The sequence below is a fragment of the Pan paniscus genome, chromosome 3, assembly GCF_029289425.2.
Source record: "Pan paniscus chromosome 3, NHGRI_mPanPan1-v2.0_pri, whole genome shotgun sequence".
In the NCBI taxonomy this organism is placed as follows: domain Eukaryota; kingdom Metazoa; phylum Chordata; class Mammalia; order Primates; family Hominidae; genus Pan; species Pan paniscus.
Window position 1 is genome coordinate 6,376,651 of NC_073252.2, and position 21,821 is coordinate 6,398,471.

At 51.4% G+C, this 21,821-nt stretch overlaps 1 protein-coding gene across 4 annotated transcripts in view; it reads right to left on the reverse strand.

Annotated features, from left to right (window-relative positions):
- Nucleotides 1-21,821, reverse strand: part of JAKMIP1 (janus kinase and microtubule interacting protein 1) — a 177,091-nt gene that overhangs the window by 80,651 nt on the left and 74,619 nt on the right. For 2 of the 4 annotated variants that reach the window (XM_034951926.3, XM_034951924.3), the window contains exons 2-3: nucleotides 8,205-8,480; nucleotides 978-1,472 (exon numbers count right to left, since the gene is read on the reverse strand). In XM_034951926.3, coding sequence (XP_034807817.1) covers nucleotides 978-1,472; nucleotides 8,205-8,333 — 624 coding nt within the window. In that variant the 5' untranslated portion in view covers nucleotides 8,334-8,480. The remainder of the gene's footprint in view (nucleotides 1-977; nucleotides 1,473-8,204; nucleotides 8,481-21,821) is intronic. The other 2 variants (XM_034951925.2, XM_057302029.1) reach the window with 1 other exon arrangement.

The following is a 21,821-nucleotide window of genomic DNA, read 5'->3' on the forward strand; positions in this document are numbered from 1 at the left end:
TTTAGGAAGTGCTTGCACAGTGTATCTTTCCCCATCCTCTTATGCTCCATGTCACCATGTCCTCATAATTAAGATGTCTCTCTTGTAAATATCACTGTTACTGTTTGATCCAGTCTGAAAATCTCAGCTTACTTTACTTCTTAGCCTCCTGCCCCACACAGCTTCAGAGTGTGACAAACGCCCTGAGGGGCAGACTGGTCATGTGTTTGTGGCGGGCCCCCTCCCTTTGTCTCCTACGTCCAGTGAGGGCATGGGAGCTGTCACTCTGCCTTTCCAGCTGGGCTCGCCAGCCTCCCCCTTCACTCCAGGACTCAGGAGGATCTCCTGTGCAGCAAGCTGGCCTAGGTGGGGCTCCTCTGGTTTCCATTCTTTCATGCCCACTCTGAGATGGCAGAAAGTCCTACTCATCTCTCTGAGGACATCCAATCTTCAGCCCACACCCAGAATCCACAAATGCCCCAAGGGAAGAAAGCAGCTGGCAATTAGGCCGCCTAGGCAGGGCTCTTTCCCCTTCCCTTTGGAATTTTAGTTCATCCACACTCCACAGCTTCCACAGATCTCCAGTATCTTTCAAAACAGGACTATTTGCAATTTATATTTTCCCCTTGCTGTTGCAGCCAGTTGGCCGGCCTGCCCTGACCTGCGGCATCTTACCTGGAGAGGGAAGTCTGCTCATGGTTGTTGAAGTAAATGAATCAATAAATGCCCGACACTTAGATATGCTATCACGAGGCATTTGCAACAACCCTCGCTAGTCTCCATTAAGCTCCTTTGACAAATGGGGAACTGTTCTTTGAGCGGATTACCTGCAGCCCCACAGCCTCCTTACCACACCTAAGACGGCAGGGAGGTTGCTGGGGCCCCAGTGCTTTGAACAATGCCTGGAGCACAGCAGGTCCTCGGAGCTCCGCATTTCCCCCATGCGTGCAGGGAGGGAAGGCCGCGTGCCCGCGGGCGGGGGAGGGGGCGGCACGTACCAGCCTGCGGATGTCGCGCTCGCACTCGCGCTTGATGCGGTGCACCTCGTCTTGGTGCGCCTGGTAGGCGGCACGCAGGTCGGCCGCCTTGGTCTTGTCAGCCTGCATGCAGTTACTGAGCGCCTCCTCTGCCTGCTTGCGCGCTGCCTTGAGCTCCAGGATCTCCTGCTGCAGCCGCAGGCGCTCTCCATCGAAGGCCCTGCGCGCCTCCTCGCGCGCCTCGGTCAGCAGCGCCGTCTTGACCTTGTCGGCCGCGCCGTCGCGCAGCACGTTCAGCGTGGCCTGCAGCCGCTGCAGCTCGCCCTCCTTGATCTTGGCGGTGCGCGCCGCCTCCTGCTCGTGCTGCCGGATGAGCCCCTCGCGCAGCGCCTGCAGCTCCTTGGTCTTCTCCTCATGCAGCTTGGCCTTGAGCTCCGAAATGTAGGCCGTGTGCCGTCGCTGCTCCTGCTCGCGCTCCAGCTTCGCCTCCTGCAGCCGCTCGCGCAGTTTGCCCACCTGCAGCCAGAGCGGCGAGAGAGCCGGTCAGGGTCAGGGTCAGGGTCACAGCTGGGGGAGCTGGCCACAGCCTCCCCACGCCCAAGACACCCACCTGGGCCCACGTTCCCATGGATTCCCCCTTCGGCAGTGCCCTGCAGGCCTGACCCTCCTGCCAGCCCCACTTAGAATCTCTCTTGCTAGTTCCCTGAGATTTTCCCTGGGGGTGGAAACCCCCTGAGGATGCTGGAGAGGCATTCAAGCCTTTGACATCTCTTCCAGGTTGTAGATTGAGACAACCGCTCAATCATAAAACACACCCTGCAGAAATCATCACCAAGACCCAAAAGATTGTAAACCAGAAATATATTTCCAGGGCCCTTTGCGCGGACTGTGGAGTTGGAAAAGACAGACCAGGCTTCTAAGTCCTGGGGGGCAGTGAGCAGGGGGCACCATTCTTGTTGAGTGGGGTCCCTAGCTGGGCTGGAGGCTCCAATGCATCACCCACATTGCCACATGAACCCCTCATGGTCTTGGGAAGGAGGTAGCGTGCTCCCTCTCTTTCTTCCTCTCTCTCTCTCTCTCTTCCTCTCTCTCTCCTCTGTTTTATCAGGAGGCAGCCAAAGATCAGAGACAGTCTGGTGAGCTGCCCAGGGTGAGGGATGAGGACCCTGTGCTACCAGGCAACCCACCCCGCCTTGAGCCTATTCATTTTATCAGCAAACAATTCAAAACATTACTTATAAAATGTCCCAAGGGAGTGTGTTCTTAAAACACTTCAAAATGCTTTCTTTAATCTTTTTGTTTCAAATGTCACTCAACACACATTCCACAGGAACGCTTGACAAGCCCTTATTTCCTGAATTCTGCCCATCTCTGAAGACCTGAAATGAATTGCCTCTGGTGGACAAGCTGCTTCCAGGGAAAATGGCAATGTTTTTCCCCAGACCACACTGTTGATAGCATAGTAACATGTTAAAATTAATTTTAGGTGAGAAGTTTTACAATGGCACCTGAGTATTGATAAATCCTTACTTATAACTGCAGGTAAAAAAGCAAATAAAACCAACCCAGGCAAACACACAAGATCAACATCTCCTTTCACCAGATACTCACAATCATAGGAATGAAGCCAGGCGACCAGTCCATGCTCTGTCCACCTTACCCTGGGGGCAGCAATCAGCATCTTTTCCTAGTGGATTTAGCAGCAAGAAGCCAGAACTTTAAGTATTTAACAGAATTGTCCCGGTTATGGACAAAATGGTTTTGACTGTTCTCCCTCCTGCGAGGCAACAGTCAAGTCCCTGGTTAATGCCGACAGCCATCTGGGGCCAGCAGGGTCAGATCCAATGAGATCCTAATCTGCTTTGATGAGCTGCGTTTCCCCAGGCAAATTTCTCTGCCTCTATGGTGGCTGACGTTGTGGGTCGACTTGGCTGGGCCACAATGCCCAGTCATTTGGTCAAACACCAGTCCAGATGTGGCTGTGAAGGTACATTTTATAAGAGATTAACATTTACATCAGTAGACTCTGGGTGAAGCACAGTGCCTTCCACAATGCAGGTGGGCATTATCCAATCAGTCGAAGGCTTTAAGAGAAGACCGAGGTCCCCTGCGGCAGAAGGAACTCTGCCTCCAGGCTGCACTGGGACTCGAAGCTGCAAGATCAACCCTTGCCTGAATCTCCAGCCTGCTGGTCTGCCCTACACATTTCAGATTTGCCAGCCCCACAACTGCATAAGCCGATTCCTTAAAACTAACAAACAACCTCTCACTCTGTGGTGTGTGTGTGTGTGTGTGTGTCACAACCTATTGGTTCTGTTTCTTTGAAGAACCCTGACTACACAACCTTCCAGAGCTCCAGTTTCCTCTACTAGGAAACAGGGATGTCAACAGCTGCCCCTCAAAGGCCCGTTGGGAGGAGGAAGATGAGGTGACTGTGGGTGGGTGAATGGAAGCCTGTTGTTATCGTGGTTCTGACTTTCTGCATCAGGGGTGGGCAGCCTCGTGTGAGAGACACAGGTAGAAAGGGGGTGAGGAACATGGAAGGGTGGGCAGAGGCCTGTGCAGGGCAGCCCGGGGTGTCTAGGGGCTGCTTCCTGGGAGGGGCAGAGGTGCTGCTGAGGCTGGTGATCCAGGGGTGTAGGGCAGGGATGGTGACAGAGAGGCAGGGGCCTGGGGACAGGGCCCTGCTGGGTCCCTCCAGCTCTGCCCAAAGCTGCCGAGAGCCAAGCCCAGGTGACATGACCTATGCCACAGAAGCAGCAGAGTGAGGCTGGGGTGACCTCTGATGGGCACAGAGCACTCCCTCCCACCACCACTCCATCCAGCTGAGCAGGCCAAAAAAAGCCGCCCAGCACTTTACCTCCAGGTGCCTCCAAGCTACCCCAAGTGTAGAGGCACCCACACCAGCCGCTCCTCAGCATTTGGACTCTAAATGCAGCCATGGCACAAAGGCCAAGAGAGGGAGCATGCCCTGGGGGTGTGGGGGCTGCTGTGGAGAAATTATCTGAACCACCAGCACCACCCTCACTTGCCACTCCCACTCAGAGAGAGTCAGATTCACCCCTTTCCATCCTCATCCTCATCCAATCCGGTAGCACTGGCTCTCCATGTCCAGGCCTGGCCACTTCCCCACTTCCCCCTTGCCAAAGCCACCTGCAGCAGCCCTCCCCACCACATCTTCCATGCTCAAAGCCCTCTAAATCTCATGGGTACCAGTTCACTACTCTGAAACCATCATACATGTATAGTGTTGAACAAAGAAAGTGGATGGCAGAGGGGGAAGCCAGGTTTCCCACTTGGAGTAAGAGGTTACAGACAAGCAAGAGGAGGCTGAAGGGAGCCATGTGGCAGTGGATGTGTCTTGGGACATCTGTAAGAACTCATGTTTGACTTTGTATGGATATAGATGTCATATATGGAAATATTTACAGGTATGTGTACATACGCAGGTCAGTATACACATATATATTCCTTGTTCTGGCAGCTGAGAGGGCCTAGAAACAATGACACCGCAGCAGTGATGGGCACGCCTGGTGCCTGGATCTTTGTTTCTAATGCCATTCTCCAATAAAAGGAACCAGGACCCCTTAGAGAAACTGCTGGGTCTAGCGCTGGGGTAGGAAATATACAAGATGAGCCTGGGGCACCTTTTTTTTTTTTTTTTTTTGAGTCGGAGTCTCGCTCTGTCCCCCAGGCTGGAGTGCAGTGGCACGATCTTGGCTCACTGCAGGCTCTGCCTTCCAGGTTCACGCCATTCTCCTGCCTCAGCTTCCGGAGTAGCTGGGACTACAGGCACCCGCCACCGCGCCCGGCTAATTTTTTTATATTTTTAGTAGAGACAGAGTTTCACTGTGTTAGCCAGGATGGTCTCGATCTCCTGACCTCATTATCCGCCCGCCTTGGCCTCCCAAAGTGCTAAGATTACAGGCATGAGCCACTGCGGAGCCTGGGGCATCTTATAATGCCAGAAAGTAAGGAAGTGCTCCACAAAACCCCCACAAAACTGCCCCTGTGAAGCCTTGGGTTCTGCTTGTCCCTGCACTATTTTCTAAAACCTCTGATGGAATATGCCCAGGGCTGCTGTATTGCTGGTTTCCTGTGAGGCTCTGTACCCATCTGACTTGAGGACAGGGTCTGTCTCTGAGTTACTTCCAAACACTTCTCACTCAGCCCAGGCATGGAGCATGCGTGCCAGGGGTTTGCAGATGAACAGACAGACACGTTTACCACCCTCCTTCATCCTACAGTGTTCAACAGGGATGCTTTGCTAAAATGCCAGCACTGTAAATGGGACATTGACAGTGATTGTGAGATCATATCAAAGTAACACTTCAATGCAATTGTAAAGTTTGCATTTATGTTTTTTGTACCAGTCAATAAGCACATTGCTGAATTCTCAGAGAATTGAAATTCTCCCAGCAGCCAGATGGGTAAAGTCAACCTGAAGCGGCCACAGGGATGGCTGGATTGAGAAAATAAGCAGCCAGCGTGCATCCAAGTGGAAATTGCCACACGTCCCAGAGGCAGGGAGGCAGCCTGGTAACAGGGAGGCCCAGCCTGGGGTCCGCATGGGCCTGGCTTTCAACCCAGCAATACCACCTACTGTGCTGGCCTCGTGTGTGGGGCTAAACTGTGTCCCCCTGAAAATCATATGTTGAAGTCCTAACCCCCATGACCTCAGGATGTGATTCCATTTGGAGATAGATCCTAATGAGATCATTAGGGTGGGCCCTAATCCGATTTGCCTGGTGTCTTTGTAAGAAGAGAAAATACAGACATGGACAAACACAGAGGAGAAAGCCATGTGAAGACACAGGGAGAAGGAGGCCGTCTGCAAGCCAAGGAGAGAGGCTTCAGAAGGAGCCAATCCTGACACCTGGATCTGTGGCTGCCAGCCTCCAGGACTGTGAGACAGCAAACGTCTGTTGCGTAAGCCGCCCTATCTGTGGGACTTGGTTACTGCGGCCCTGGCAAGCTAACACACCTGGGCAAGTCCCCGCCCTCTCCAGCCCTTGGCTTGCTCACCTGTAACACAGGGGAAGCCACACCTGATCTCTCAGGTCACTGCCAGGGTCATGACACCCTCTAAAGCACCTGGTGCGATCTGCACAGTAGGCATGTAAAGGTCACCCTGATGGTCATGTGAGCGTATGACAGGCAGCACCCAGGCCCTGTGTGTGACTGTCTCATTCATTCCTCAAACAACCCAGGAGGCAGACACCTTAGAGGTCCCCATCTACAGATGGGAAAACTGAGGCAGGGGGTTACACAGCTTATAAGACCTCAGGCAGGGGTGGTGGTGGAGAGGGGATTTGAGCCCAGGCAGTGTGATGTGAGTGAGCAGCTTTCCCTGTCACCACAGCTGCTGTAGCTATGTCCAGATACAAGCTGCCAGCCCTTACACCCCCAGCCAGTCAGCCCCAGCCCCAGCCCCGGAGGTGACCTGGCCTGTTGACCTGGCTAAAGGGTGTACAGGTCAGCATCACCAGCATCCATGTCTAAAAGAGGCTGGATGCACTCGGCCTGGAATCTTGAACACCTAGGGATGGAGACAGGTGCATCTGTCCCCAAGTTCCAGAAGCCCAGTCCCCTGGTCCAGAACTCAGCCTCTGCTCTGTGCGGCCATCCTGAGCTGGGGTTGCAGCCAGATCCCAAGCCCCAGCCCCGTCCCCACCTGGAAGCTGGATCTGGCCCAGCACTCCATTGGCGTCCTGAGTCCCAGCTCAACAAGACAGGGACGCCTGCTGCAATTCCCCAAGCAGCCTCCACCCGTCACTCCAGGTACTACAGCAGGAGCCAGAGGGCACCTTCGGGGCTTCAGGTAGACCTTCAACTGCTCGAGACACCCAGGAGCAAGCCTGCATCTCCATCCTCTTTCTGTGCTCAGCCTGGCTGGCAGCTCCTCTCTGGGCTCACAGAGCCCTGGGCTTGCTCTACCCTCAAGCCCACCCAAGTCAGAACCAGGCCACCAAATAGGACTGCAGCTGTGCCTGGGCACCAGATGTTGATGGGGCTTTTTATTGCATCCATTAATCAGATCCTCATGACCATCTTAAACCGGACAGCTATAATTACACCATAATAGCTGGTGTCAGATGAGAAGACAGAGGTTTCGGAGACTTTTAGTCACCTGGCCAAGATCATGAGACCAGTTAGGGGACAAGCTGAGGTTTGAAGCCGGGTCTGCCTAGAAAGCCTGTGCTCCTCCCCTCTGTGACAGCCCGTGCTTTAATTAGACTGCCAGCACCCAACCAGGCACTGTCCTGACCAGCTCCAAAGCTCAAATCTGCCTTAGGAGAGAGGAAAGTAGCTCATATCGCAGAGCCAGGCTCTGTTCCAAGCTCTTTACCTAGCAGAGCCCTGAGTCCAGACCACAGCCCCATCACCTCTAAGAAAGCACATATATGGCTTACAAGACCTCATGGCAGCATAAACCAAAAATAAACTTTGAAGCCTCCTGACCATCTGAACGGATCCCTCCTCTCCACCAAGGGTCTTCCAAAGTTAACCTGAAAAGCTAGTTCAGGCCATGATGGGAAGCGGGGAAGTGGGACATACCTCACTATGCCCTACTCCCTTTTGGAATTTAGGAAAAGCTGGTACCGCCATGACCCTGCTGAATTAAACTAAACTCAGCCTGAGGATGCCTTCATGCATGAGTTCCTATACAATGAACTGCAACCTAACTTAGCAGGCAAACTAACCGAAAGCTTGACTTAGGAGCATTTTTAAACAAATAGCCGAAGCTCAGCCAATCACAGCAGCTGAGCATCAGTAAATCGCAGGTGAACCATGGATCAAGGGTCAAGCTGTAACTGATCAAGTAGCCTCAGCACCTCTTCTGTTTTCTGTCCCCATAATGAATGCTGTCTGACCACATGCAGGTTTCTCTGAACCTGTTCTGTTCTGGGGACTGCCCCATCCTCGAATCGTTCTTTGCTCAGTTAATCTCTGCTAAACTGAATTTGTCAAACATTTTTCTTCTGACAACCCCCATCTTGCAGGTAAGAGAAATCAAAGAATGAGGTGTTCAGTGGCTTTTTGAAGGTCACAGCAAGCACTGGTAGGGCCCAGACTCCTGCCCAGCAGTCTCTGTACTGCAAAGGGACAGACAGCAGGGCAGAGAGGGGAAGCGCCCCCCCTCGGCCCCCCTCCTGGAACAGGCTCTTCACACACATGCCTCAGGGGCAACACTGCCCAAAGGGACATTTGCAGCCCAGCCACTGCTGAGCTGGCGCCAACCCCCACCTTGCTTTTTTCCTGCTGGAACTCGATCTGAATGCTGGTCAGCTTGGCCCGCAGCTCCTCGTTGGCCATCTGCACCGCGTCCGTCTCCATCTCGGGCTTCTCACCCTTGCTCCGGCCTTTCTTCGACATGCTTCCCCTTGGGTCAGAGTGCTGAGATCCTGCGGCCCACACCCGTTCACGCACGCCAGCCAGCAGGCGTGGCTACCAGCTCCACCGTGCTAACCAGTCGCGCAGGACTCAGCTCGCCCTCCGAGGAAACCACCATCACTTGGGATCCTGAAGGAAGGAGGGAAACTGAGTTAGCAGAGACAGAAGGGTGGGGAGCTGGTGTCCCTGCCTCGGGCACCCTGGGCCAGGCACCTGCCTCATCTGGAGCATGACCTGCCACTCCCAGACTGACCTAGAGCCTTCCCGATGGGGGCTGCAGCAGAATCGCTTGGAGGTTGTTAAGGCGTGGAGTCCTGGGCCCACCCCTAGAGAATCTGATTTGCATTTCTAACATGCTCCCAGGTGAGGCTCCCAGGTGACCACACCTGGAATAGCTTCAGTCCATCCTGCTCCCATCAGGATGAGACCAGCCCATCTCAGCAGCCTGCAGACCATGGTCTGCCAACATCAGTGAGCCTGTGTCTCCCAAGGTGCTTCTTCCAAAAAGCAGGGCCCTGGGCCTCATCCAGAGCTGGAAGCATGAGGAGCATGGTGGTCCAGGGAATCTGCATTTCCATCCACAATCCCAGCAATTCTGGAGCAGGGCGTGAGGACCACACTTAGAGAAATGGACTTTTCGATTTCAGAGGTTAGTGGTTTCCTTCCCTACTAGGTAGGTGATATCACCCAGTGTTACAGATGAGGAAACTGAGACACACAGAGGTTGACTGCTGGTGATGTCACTCAACTACTGAGAGAGGAAATAGTATGAACCTGATCAAGGTCCACAGCTGGAAGCGGGTCAGCCAGGACTGAGCCTAATCACCGCCCCAAGCTGCCTCGGAAAGCCCGCCTCTGCTCTCCCTTCCCTTCACCACGTCTCCTTCTCGTTTTCCATCTGACAAACTGTAATTGACTTAGTTCTCATCTATGTCCCCTACACGAGGATGGGTTCCCAGTAAGCAGGGCCTGGGCCTGCTCTGCGCCTGCTGTGTCCTCCATGCCTAGAACAGAGGGCAGCACGTAAGGATGCATTCCATCAGGATCCGCCAGGTGCGTGAATGAATGAGTGAGTGAGTGACAGCAGGAGAGTCATGAGGCACCCATCATGTGCCAGGGCCTGTGACAGGAGCTGGGAATCCTGTCCTATCATCTTTGGAACACCTGGTGAGAGAGGATTTTACTAGGCCCATTTTAGAGATGAGGAAATGAAAGCACAGAGAGGTGAAGTCAGCTACCTAAATCCACACAGTCCGTGAGTCGTGGCGTTGGGATTAGATCACGTAGGGAATGAATGCAGAGCGAGGAGGGAACACTCCAGTGTCAAGGAATGCTAACTTGGGAGGTTGGGCAGATGAGACAAAATTGGCAAGGAAGGCCATGAACAGGACAGAAGGAGAGAAAGCACCACGGAGGCTGCAGAAGATGGTGTGTCTAGAAGAAGGAAGGCTCCAACAGCGGGCAGCCCCAAAGAGGTCAAGGTGAGGACCTGAAGCTGGACATTGGATTTGGCCTCCTGGAGTCCATGTGACCTCAGCCTGTGGACAGGAGATGCAGGAAGTACAGGACAGGGGTGCCCAGGGATGGTCTGGGGTGGGGTCTCCCCAACGCCAGTGCATCCAGCAAGTTGCAGATGCTCAGTGGCCATGAACTGAAGTCAGGCAGGACCTGCTAGCCCTGGGGCCCTGGGACATCCCTCCAAGCTACAAAATCTGGGAGGCAGTGATGGAGGTCAGCTGCTTTCCTCCTGAACAGGAGAGAGTGGTGTTTCTTAACACACCACGAAGGATTATTCTGGGCTAATCAACATCACCGCTGATCGATTCCAGAAAGGTACATTCTGTCTTCAGATAAGTATGAACTCCATTTGCCTTGATCTGACTTAGAGCTTGATACATAATTCATTCCTCACCTCCGCTGACCTGCCGCTTTTATAACCACAGCAGTTCTCAGAAATCAGCCTTCGAGTCTGAAGTGCACCTCCCCATGCCCTGATGGGCAGGAAGACACACAAAATACAACACCAAAAAAGGAAGCTTGCTCCTTTTTATTCCTTTCTGTGGCCACTTCTAGGAATGTGCTTTAAGGAAATACCAGAGATACAGTCTCTGATAGAAACACTTGGATGTTCATCCCAACAACACAAGGCTCAGCCAGAAGGGATAGGTTAAGTAAATGATGTCTAAGCCCCAACAGAAAAGTCCACATGGGGAAAAGGTCAGTACCACAAAGAGTGAAAAAGGTGAAATAAAAAAACAGGCTGGGTGTGGTGGCTCACACCTGTAATCCCAGCACTTTGGGAGGCCGAGGTGGGCAGACTACCTGAGATCAGGAGTTTGAGACCAGCCTGGCCAACATGATGAAACTGCCTCTCTACTTAAAATACAAAAAATTAGCAGGGCGTGGTGGTGTGCACCTGTAATTCCAGTTACTCAGGAGGCTGAGACAGGAGAATTGCTTGAACCTGGGAGGCGGAAGTTGCAGTGAGCCGAGATCGTGCCATTGCACCCCAGCCTGGGAGACTCCATCTCAAAATAAATAAATAAATACATAAAAATAAAAAACAAATACAATTTATAGTTTCAATTTTCTGCTATATATATATTTGCTCATTATTTTCACTCAGTCACAAATATGTGTTGAGCACCTGCAAGGTGCCAGCCCTGCACCCTGGGGATACGGTGGAAAGGACATGGCAGCCACGCCCCCAGGATACTGACAGGGACCACCCGGGGGATGCAATTATAGGTGATATCTATTCTCTTCTTTACACTCTTCTAGGTAAGTACAATTTTCACCTTCAATGACTGCTTTTAAGAGGAAACAGTGCAGTTTTTTTGTTTTGTTTTGTTTTTTAAGAAAGGCAAGAAAAATATCTGCAATTAGCCAGGAAGGACACCACTAAAAAGCTGAAGAGAAAGCAAAAGGACCACATCCACAGCAGCGGCCCACTGGCCTCGCAGGCAGGATGGGGCGGCTGCAGGTCTGTCAACTCTTTGGGCTGCCGGTGGGGGAAAGGGCTGCCCTGCCCTGTGTGTCAAGTGTCAGCTCCTCTGGGTCAGAACCTTAGCTCCCACCTTTGTGCACCCCACCCCGTGCCCAGCCCAAAGTCCAAGCTCGATCCAATTCCAGGATGAATAAATCTCCATGGGCTGATGCCAAGCCTGGTACTCTCAACACCCCATGCCAGACACTGCCAGGCTGGGCCACAGTGAGTGTGGAGATGAATGGAGTGCAGGAGGGGAAGATGTCCAAAGTTCTGGGCCAAGTCAATCTCGGAGCTCAGGGTGGGCCCCAGCAGCCAGCCTCTGTGCCATGGACACACTGTTGATAGTCCTGACGCTCACAGCACCACACAGCATCACTGTCATCAGCCCCTCTGGCTGCGGGCTGCGCAAAGGTCTCGTCAGCAGGAGCAACAGCAGGGAACTCTCCTGCCTGAGCTTAGCTTGGTGTCTGCTGCGCCCGGGGATTTTCATTCTGAGCCCACTGCCCACCAAGCAGGAGATGGCACAGCCCACTGTCGAGGAAGGAGCACAGCACTGGCTCAGCGCCGCAGGCTGGAGGATGACTGCTCAGGACACACAGGAGGCGGAGTCCTCAGAGAAGGCTCCTTCCTGAAGGCACGGGGACCTTGGACCTGCTGACCCTGCACCTTGTCTGGCATATAGGCCAAGGTTGGCAAATATTCATCTCCCGCAAACCAGTCCTGTTGGCCCCAGAACTGAAATATCTCTGCAGCCCACCCATCTCTGACATCACATGTCCCCTGTCCCAGCCTCCATGTCGTTTGTCTGTGCCTTGGCAGTGCCGGTGCCCTTTAACTGCCTACAGGAAATTAATATACCGGGCATGCAGGAGGACCAGACAAGGTCCCAGCCATCACAGAACTATCTAGTCAGGAACACCACTATGGAAATGAATACATAAAACAATGATGGCTTGTGGTAGGTGCTGGAAAGAACAAGTCTACAGGGCACTGTGATACACAGCTATCAAATATCACCTGTCACGGGCAGGCGGTGGGGAGGGTAAACTGCCAGACCACGTGGGGGTTCTACACCAAGCACAGAGTCAAGACCAGCTATATATTTGCAGCCCAGTGCAAAATGAAAACGTGAGGCTCCTTGTTCAAAATTATTAAGACTTGCATGACGGCAACAGCAGAGCATTAAGCCAAGAGCCAGGCCCTCTGAGTGTAGGCCCTGCAGGACAGCACAGCTCGTGTGCCCGTGAAGCTGGCCCTGGACAGAGTTCAAGCCCTGCTCTGAGCATGCTGGGAAGCCATTAGCAGGGTGTGACTCGGATTTCCATTTCACTGAAGTGCAGATGGTAATTATCGGGGGACCTGCCCCGATAATCACGTAGGTTCTTTTCTATTTTTCTAAGCGTCGACTGGCTTGAGAAATAAAAGAATAGAGTACAAAAGAGAGAAATTTTAAAGCTGGGCGTCCGGGGGAGACATCACTCATTGGTAGGATCCGTGATGCCCCACAAGCCACAAAAACCAACAAGTTTTTATTAGGGAGTTTCAAAAAGGGGAGGGAGTATACGAATAGGTGTGGGTGACAGACATCAGGTACTTAACAGGGTAATAGAATATCACAAGGCAAGTGGAGACAGGGCGAGATCACAGGACGCCAGGACAAGGACCGAAGTGAAATTAAAATTGCTAATGAAGTTTTGGCACCATTGTCATTGATAACATCTTATCAGGAGACAGGGTTTTGAGATCAACCGGTCTGACCAAAGTTTATTAGGCGGGAATTTCCTCTTCCTAATAAGCCTGGGAGTGCTATGGGAGACTGGAGTTTATTTCACCTCTGCAATCTCGACCATAAGAGACAGGTACGCCCCGGGGGGCCAGTTCAGAGACCTACCCCTAGGTGCGCATTCTCTTTCTCAGGGACGTTCCATGCTGAGAAAAGGAATTCAGCGATATTTCTCCCATTTGCTTTTGAAAGAAGAGAAATACGGCTCTGTTCTGCCCGGCTCACCAGCGGTCAGAGTTTAAGGTTATCTCTCTTATTCCCTGAACAATTGCTGTTATCCTGTTCTTTTTTCAGGGTGCCCACATTTCATATTGCTCAAACACACATGCTGTACAATTTGTGTAGTTAACGCAATTATTACAGGGTCCTGAGACGATACACATCCTTCTCGGCTGACAGGATTAAGAGATTAAAGTAAAGACAGGCATAGGAAATCACAAGGGTATTGATTGGGGAAGTGATAAGTGTCCATGAAATCTTTACAATTTATGTTTAGAGATTGCAGTAAAGACAGGCATAAGAAATTACAAAAGTATTAATTTGGGGAAGTAACAAATGTCCATAAAATCTTCACAATCCACGTTCTTCTGCCATGGCTTCAGCCGGTCCCTCCGTTTGGGGTCCCTGACTTCCCGCAACAGGTAAATAGCTGTATCCCACTGGTGGTGGTGAGGGTGAAATGGGTCCCTGCCTGTCACACAGGAAGCATTGCAGAGGCTCTGTGACCATCATCCTGCTGTTTAAAAGGCACCTGGGCTGCTGAGACACAGACAAATGAAATGGAGGCTGGGACAAGGGGCATGTGGTGTCAGAGATGGGTGGGCTGCAGAGATATTTCAGTTCTGGAGCCAACAGGATTGGTTTGCAGGAGGTAGATATTCGCCAACCTTGACCTATATGCCAGGCTCTTGGCCTGACCCCACAGCCTTCCACAATGCCCACCACCAATATCTGCCCATGCACTGGGTGCAGGGCCTTGTCTGGCCTTCTCAGGCCTGCTGCAAAATTTCCTCTCTTCATTAAAGCACAGCTTCGTGGTGACAACATTGTAGAGGCAAGCAGAAGGACTGGGACCCTGGACTGAGGCCACAGGAGGCAAGGGCAGAGCTCTGGTTGGCCAACATGGGCCAGCTTCTGGCCGAAGAGGGCTGAGGCGGGCTGAATTGTGGCCCCCAAAAAGATACGATCACATCCTGCTCCCCAGAACCTGCAGATGTACCCTTATTAGGAAAAAGCGTCTTTGAAGATGTAACAAAGTTAAAGATCTCAAGATGAAATCATCCTGCAGTAGGATGAAGTCTAAATCCATTGACAAGAGTCCTTCTAGGAGATGCACAGAGAAGACACACAGAGGAGAAGCCCAAGCGAAGTCAGGGAAGAGACCGGAGCACTGCGGCCACACCAGGGAAGGCCAGGACAGCCGACAGCCACCCAAAGCTGGAGGGGGGAAGGACTGACAGCTTTTTTTAAGGGAATGCGACCCTGCCAGCACCGTGATTTGGGACTTCTGACCTCTAGAACTGCGAGAGTAAATTTCTGTTTACCACCCAGTTTGTGGTCATGCTTTATAGAGGCCACAGGAAATTAATATACCAGGCATGCAGGAAAAAACCACTCCTGGGGCCGGGCGCGGTGGCTCACGCCTGTAATCCCAGCACTTTGGGAGGCCGAGGCAGGTGGATCACCTGAGGTTGGGAGTTCGAGACTAGCCTGACCCAACATGAAGAAACCCCCCTCTTGGCTAAATGTACAAATTAGCTGGGCGTGGTTGCGCATGGCTGTAATCCCAGCTACTTGGGAGGCTGAGCCAGGAGAATCGCTTGAACCCGGGAGGCGGAGGTTGCAGTGAGGTGAGCCGAGATCACGCCATTGCACTCCAGCCTGGGCAACAAGAGTGAAACTCCGTCTCAAAAACAAACAAACAAACAACAACAAAAAAAAAACCACTCCTGGGACACACTCAGCACTTTGTTTAATGCCCAAAGGCAACCAGCTCCTCAGAACAGGAGTCTGAATAAGCCTTGCCCTGCCCCTCTCCACACTGTGTGTAATATCAACAAGAAACCACAATGCCTCCCGGCTGAACAGGGCTGCTCACATCCCTCTACAGTCACAATTCACAACCTGCAAGGTGAGATTAGAAGGGACCTTTGCCTCCAAGGTGCAGATGAAAAAAGTAAGCCTCAGAAAGCAGAAGTGAGTTGCCCAAGATTGTTGGATGACCCGGTGGCAGCCATGGGCTTTCCAACTCAGGTCTCCTGCCTCCAGCCCCACATGGCCTGATAGTTTTATAGCAGGATTCAAGTAACACAGGCACAAAAAGAAAAGTAGCTCCTTCAAGACAACTCAAGTCCAAATGATATCTGATAAGCAGAAATTTCAGCCCATCACCAAGAAGTCTTTGTAACACTTCCTGCAAACTTCACCAAAAATTACATGGAAATCCCAGGGGTCTCCGTGGAGAAAATATGAATGGGCTAGGTTGGTAGAGTCAAATCCTTTCTGTGGACAGAAAACAGTTTATCCTAAAGAATCTAGCCACACTTTTTTTTTTTTTTTTTAACAAACATTCATTACTTAATGAGCCCTTAGGAAAAAAATCTCTCTCTGAGTAAGTACATGACTTTGGTTTAAATATGTAAATCCAAATTGATTGTACTGACTTAAAAAGCTACAGCCATATTCCTACCCCAGGCGCAGTAATATGCTTCCTGGAAATTTATTCTAAGGAAGCAATTCCCGAAAGGAAAGAGCAATCTGCCTAAAGATGTTGCGAGTAGCATCATTTGAATTGTTGATGGCAGTGGAAAACTGGAAATAACCTCAGGACCCAAAAGATATTGATGGCCGAATGAGCAAAGGCACATCAGCTCACTCAGAAACAGCCCAGGCAGAGACAGGGAGGGAGGCCCACGGACAACAGTGGCATGTGAGCCCTGCCGGGCAGCCCCTGGAGAGATGGGGAATGTGCTTCTCATCAGTTCACATCCCGCGATTTTCACTTTCGTTTTAAATCCAGTGATGGTGGCCATGCTGTTTATGCAATCAACAAAATAATGAAAGAGATGGTACTGGGTTCTCTTTTGAGCAGAACTGAAATACCAGAGTGAAGCTCACACCCCAGGCCAGCTTCAGCTCCTTCCATGCGTCCTTTATGGCCCAAGTGGAGACTCAGAGGCTGTCAGAGTCCCCACTCCACAGAGCTGCTGGAGGCTAAGTGCCTTCAGGTTTGGGCATTTCGTGGCACACTTCCTGGCACAAAGCAATGCTCAAAAAATGGCAGCAAGCCGGGCACAGTGCTCACACCTGTAATCCCAGCACTTTGGGAGGCCGAGGCAAGCGGATCACCTGAGATCAGGAGTTCAAGACCAGCCCGGCCAACATGGTGAAACCCAGTCTCTACTAAAAATACAAAAATTAGCCAGGCATGGGGGTGCGCACCTATAATCTCAGCTACTCGGGAGGCTGAGGCAGGAGAATCACTTGAATCTGGGAGGCAGAGGTTGCAGTGAGCCAAGATTGCACCACTGAACTCCAGCCTGGACAACAGAGCCAGACCTTGCCTCAAAAAAAAAAAAAAAAAAATGGCAGCAGCTTCATCTTCATCAGCATCATCATTCTCACTGGCATGTGCTGCCAGATTTGCCAACAATGTCCACAGCTTGACCCAGGATTTTTCCTATGACTCTATCAACAGTGGGCTGCGTAAGGAGCAAGGGCGTCAAATGGTCCTCAGTGTTCAGGCCCGGAACAACGTGACTGTTTGGAGGCCAATACTCTCTTGCCTTCAACTTCCCTCTCACCTTCCGAAGAACGGTGCCAGGCATCAGGAGGGCAAAAGGTGGAAGCAACCTAAATGTCCAGCCATAGGGAATTCCTTATACTACAAAACTGCACTACTAAATCCCGTGATGGGTATGCAGTGGAGAAGTGTACGCCATCACAGACATGCAGCCTGCCCCCGGACCTAGCAGGGAGCACAAAGCAAACGTGCAGGAAGTCACTGGAGTGAGCCCTCGGCACACGCCATCTACTCCGGTGATCGCAACACGGCTCCAGCCATGTTCAAGAGCATTAAACAGAGGAACCAGATCTGATTTTTCCGGAGAAAGCTAACATTGATTTTTATGTGAAATTTTCCAATTTGTATACGTTAGAAATGAATTCACATAAATTTGTTTAAATATTTTTCAGCCCAAACAAAAGCCATCTGTGGACCAGATTTGACCTGTGGGCATCACTCTGCCAGCTCTGAGGTTTGCCACCTATTAAATGGAAAAAGCAACTTATACAATCGTACATACAGCATACTACAGTGTATATGTACATATAATGTGTATATATACTGCATATAATATACACTGTATATATGTGCATTTGTAGGCAGGCTTATATTTAAATGTAGGCATTTAAAATAGCATAGACAGGGCCGGATGCAGTGGCTCACGCCTGTAACCTTAGCACTTTGGGAGGCCGAGGCGGGCGGATCTCTTGATGTCAGAAGTTCAAGACCAGCCTGGTCAAGATAGTGAAACCCCGTCTCTACTAAAAGTACAAAAATTAGCCTGTAATCCCAACTGTTCAGAAGGCCGAGGCAGGAGAATCGCTTGAACCTAGGAGGCAGAGGTTGCAGTGAGCCGAGATCGAACCACTGCACTCCAGCCTGGGCGACAGAGTGAGACCCTGTCTCAAATAATAATAATAATAAAATAGCATAGACAAATATTGACAATCTATTGAGAGTGGACATCTTTGAAAGAGGTTAGGGTACTTGGGTTTTTCCTTCTTTTAGGATTTGATTTTTGCCTGGATACATTTTCTAAAGGAACTACAAAGACTCTGCATTGCATATTTAGCATGAAATCACAAAAGATTCTTGTCTTTAAAAGATGGTGCTGAGATTCAAGGCATGGCAGAGGCCTTATGAAGAAAAATAACATAATGTGATATAAATAGAGGTTAGAGGGAGCAGCTGCTGACCTGAATTCAAGTCCCACACAAGCAAGTGCCGGCTCTAGGATGCGGGAGACGTCAGTTCATATCTCTGAACTGTCGTTTTGTCAGCTGCAAAGCTAGGAGGACAGCACCCAGCCCATGTGATATGGAGGTCAGGGAGGGGGATGCGGAGGGCGAGAGCACGGGCTCAGGAGCCAGAGTGACTGGGTGGATTCTTAGCTCGGCCACTTACTAGCTGTGTGACCTCAGACAGGAGACTTCTGTCTCCTCTCTGTGCCTCAATTTCTTGATCAGAAAATGAGGCTAGTAATAATTCCTTCCTCCTAAGGTTGTTTTGGGCATGAAATGGTTTCATACTTTTAAGGTATTCGGAACAGGGACCAGACCGTAATAAGGACTCGGTAACAGTTAACAATTATAATGACTTAATTGCAAACTACAAAACCCTTTAAACGAAAGATGTCACTTGTTAACATTCTAATAATTTAGGAAATGCAAAAGGCTCTGTTAGTTTTTCTATTTTCTGCCAATGCTACTAGTTTGCAACATACCCCCGAAAATGCACACCTATCTTGAGATTGTACAGTCCCGTGGAACAGAGCTGTTGCCACTGGCAAAGGAGGCATGGCTTCTGGGGGGCCCAAACCCCTCACCCAGAGCCAGTGCACACCACACAGTAGGCAAAGCCCCCGTCCCAGGGGCACAGCTTGATTCTCAGGATTTTCACGTAATCCTAGCAGCTGAGCTGTCTGTTCTTCCAGCCCCGGGGCCTAAGGGACACAGGGAACTGGAAGACAGCATCGTGCAAAAGGCGAAGACACAGGCAGGAAAATGAAAGGCAGCAAAGGTTTTCTAGAAAGCAAAGATTTTTCCACCATGCCACCACCCCAAAAGAGAGAGAGGAGATTAAAATAAAGTCTTTTAATACTTAAAAAGAAGAAGCCTCAGGCCGGGCATGGTGGCTCAAGCCTGTAATCCCAGCACTCTGAGAGCCCAAGGCAGGAGGATGGTTGAGCCCAGGAGTTCAAGACCAGTTTGGGCAACAGAGGAAGACCCTGTCTCTACAAAGAAATGTAAAAGTTAGCTGGATGTGGTGGTGCAAGCCTGTAGTCCTAGCTACCCAGGAGACTGAGGTGGGAGGAGCACGTGAGCCTAGGAGTTCAAAACTGCAGTGAGTTATGGTGGCGCCACTGCACTCCAGCCTGGGCGACAGAGCAGTGACACCCTGTCCCTAAAACACACAAAAAAGAAAAGGCCTGGGAAGTCTAGGAAATTAACTTTCTTAGGAGACCTCATTTTCCAATTATAAGAAATTAACAAGGTGCTTGCTGTCTCTTTTTATACTGATGCAAAATAGTTAGAGGGAGTTTTAAATGAAACTCCCATGAGGCGTATCAATAATGTCAACCAAGTCATTGGTTGACACATACTCTGGGCTTGGAGGTGACGTGCCATAGAGAGGACCCGGAATGAGGAGCAGGAGGCTTAGTCACTTGCCCCAGCTCTGCCACCATCCCCGCCATGGCCCTGGCCCGGCTGTGTTCTCTCCACGCAGGACTCTCCATCCATAACGGGGGTGGGCCGTGCGGACGGCACCACGTGGAACGAGGGCTGGCGACCATTGCTAATCCCAGAGAGGGCCACCTGTGGCCAGGGCTCCCAAGCCCTGTGTCCCATCACTGACGCCAGGAGGTCACAGCTGGTGGGTCTCATCAACATAGAAATGACGGCAGAGCAGCCACCTGCACCAGCACATTCAGGAGCACTTAGTGACGTGGACCCAATTCCACGCTTAAGTGTGGCGGCTTAATCCGCGAATGGGCCTCAGGCTTCCCCAATCCTCAACATCCAGCCGCCAAGAACTGTCCTCTATCACCAGTTCTCAGAGGTGTCCCCTACTGCCACCGCCCCAGCCAGCCCTCACCCTTGCCTGTCTGCATTCGTGTGACACAGTGGCCTCCCCTGGTCTAGGCCTATATGCCAATCCATCCAGGCTCTAGGGCCATGGGGAGTGACCCTCCCCACCGTTCCCTGCTGATGCCCTGTCGGGGAAAAAGTGTCCATGGCTACAGCAGCCAGGCCTCTGCACTGCACCCTGCTCCTTGCTCCAGCCTGGGCCATGCCTGCTGTCCCCTGCAGGCCTCTGCATGTGCCCTTCTCTAGCTCACAGGCCACCTGGGATCACCTTCTAACTGTCCCCAGTACTTGGCTTGGGCCACACCTCTTTTGGGCAAACCTCTTCTGCTCTGCAAGCAAGATCGGGTGTCCCTGAGGCCCAAGCCTGACTTTAGGCCACCATCGGGTGACCATCTATCTCCAGGACTATGAGGCCAGCTGGGTTGAGATTGCCACAGGAGACAGACCCATTTTACAGATGAGAAAACTGAGGTCTAACAGGTCAGGGGCTGTAGGTCACAGAGGGAGTAGGAGAGGAGAACCTGCCTCTTCCCCACCAGTGGTCAGCCAGGCTATGGTCAAAGGCCATAGGGCTAGGAGGACAACACCCAGCCCATGTGATGTGGAGGTCAGGGAGGGGGATGTGTGTGTTTCTGCATGGTGTGTATGGTGTGTGTGCCACCCCACATAGGCACCACAGTCCCCAGCCCCAGCTCTCTGAGGTGCCCTCAGCTTCCACTTCCCTGGGCAATTATGTCATCAGCACTGCAGCAGCGGGAGCACCCCCACCCGGGCTGGCTGACCCCTCACCTAGGACCCTCCCATCCCAAGGGCAAAGACCCTCAAGCCCCTCCCCGCAGACAGGGCCACACAGTCCCACCAAGCTGGGACACAGGCCACCCAATGCCACTCTCCCAGCTCCATCTATGGCTACAGTGACCCACACTGTCAGGACTTCCTGTTTTGGGTCAGGTTGTTCATTCTGCACCCAACAGACACCTGAGAGTCCGTTATGTATCCGGGAGAGGGTGATTCTGTGCATGTTACAGACACAAACATGCATGTACCATACAGAAACACACACACACACCATACACACCATGCAGAAACACACACACACACACCATACAGAAACACACACACACACCATACACACCATGCAGAAACACACACACACCATACACACCATACAGAAACACACACACACCATACACACCATACAGAAACACACACACACCATGCAGAAACACACACACACCATACACACCATGCAGAAACACACACACACCATACACACCATACAGAAACACACACGCACACCATACACACCATGCAGAAACACACACACACCATACACACCATACAGAAACACACACACACACCATACACACCATGCAGAAACACACACACACACCATACACACCATACAGAAACACACACCATACACACCATGCAGAAACACACACACACACCATACACACCAAGTAGAAACACACACCATACACACCATGCAGAAACACACACACACCATACACACCATGTAGAAACACACACACACACCATACACACCATGCACACACACACCATACATACCATGCAGAAACACACACACACCATACAGAAACACACACACACCATACACACCATGCAGAAACACACACACACAAACACACACTGTGCAGAAACACACACACACACCATACAGAAACACACACACAAACACACACCATGCAGAAACACACAAACACAAACACACACCATGCAGAAACACACACACGCAAACACACACCATACAGAAACACACACACAAACACACACCATGCAGAAACACACATACACAAACACA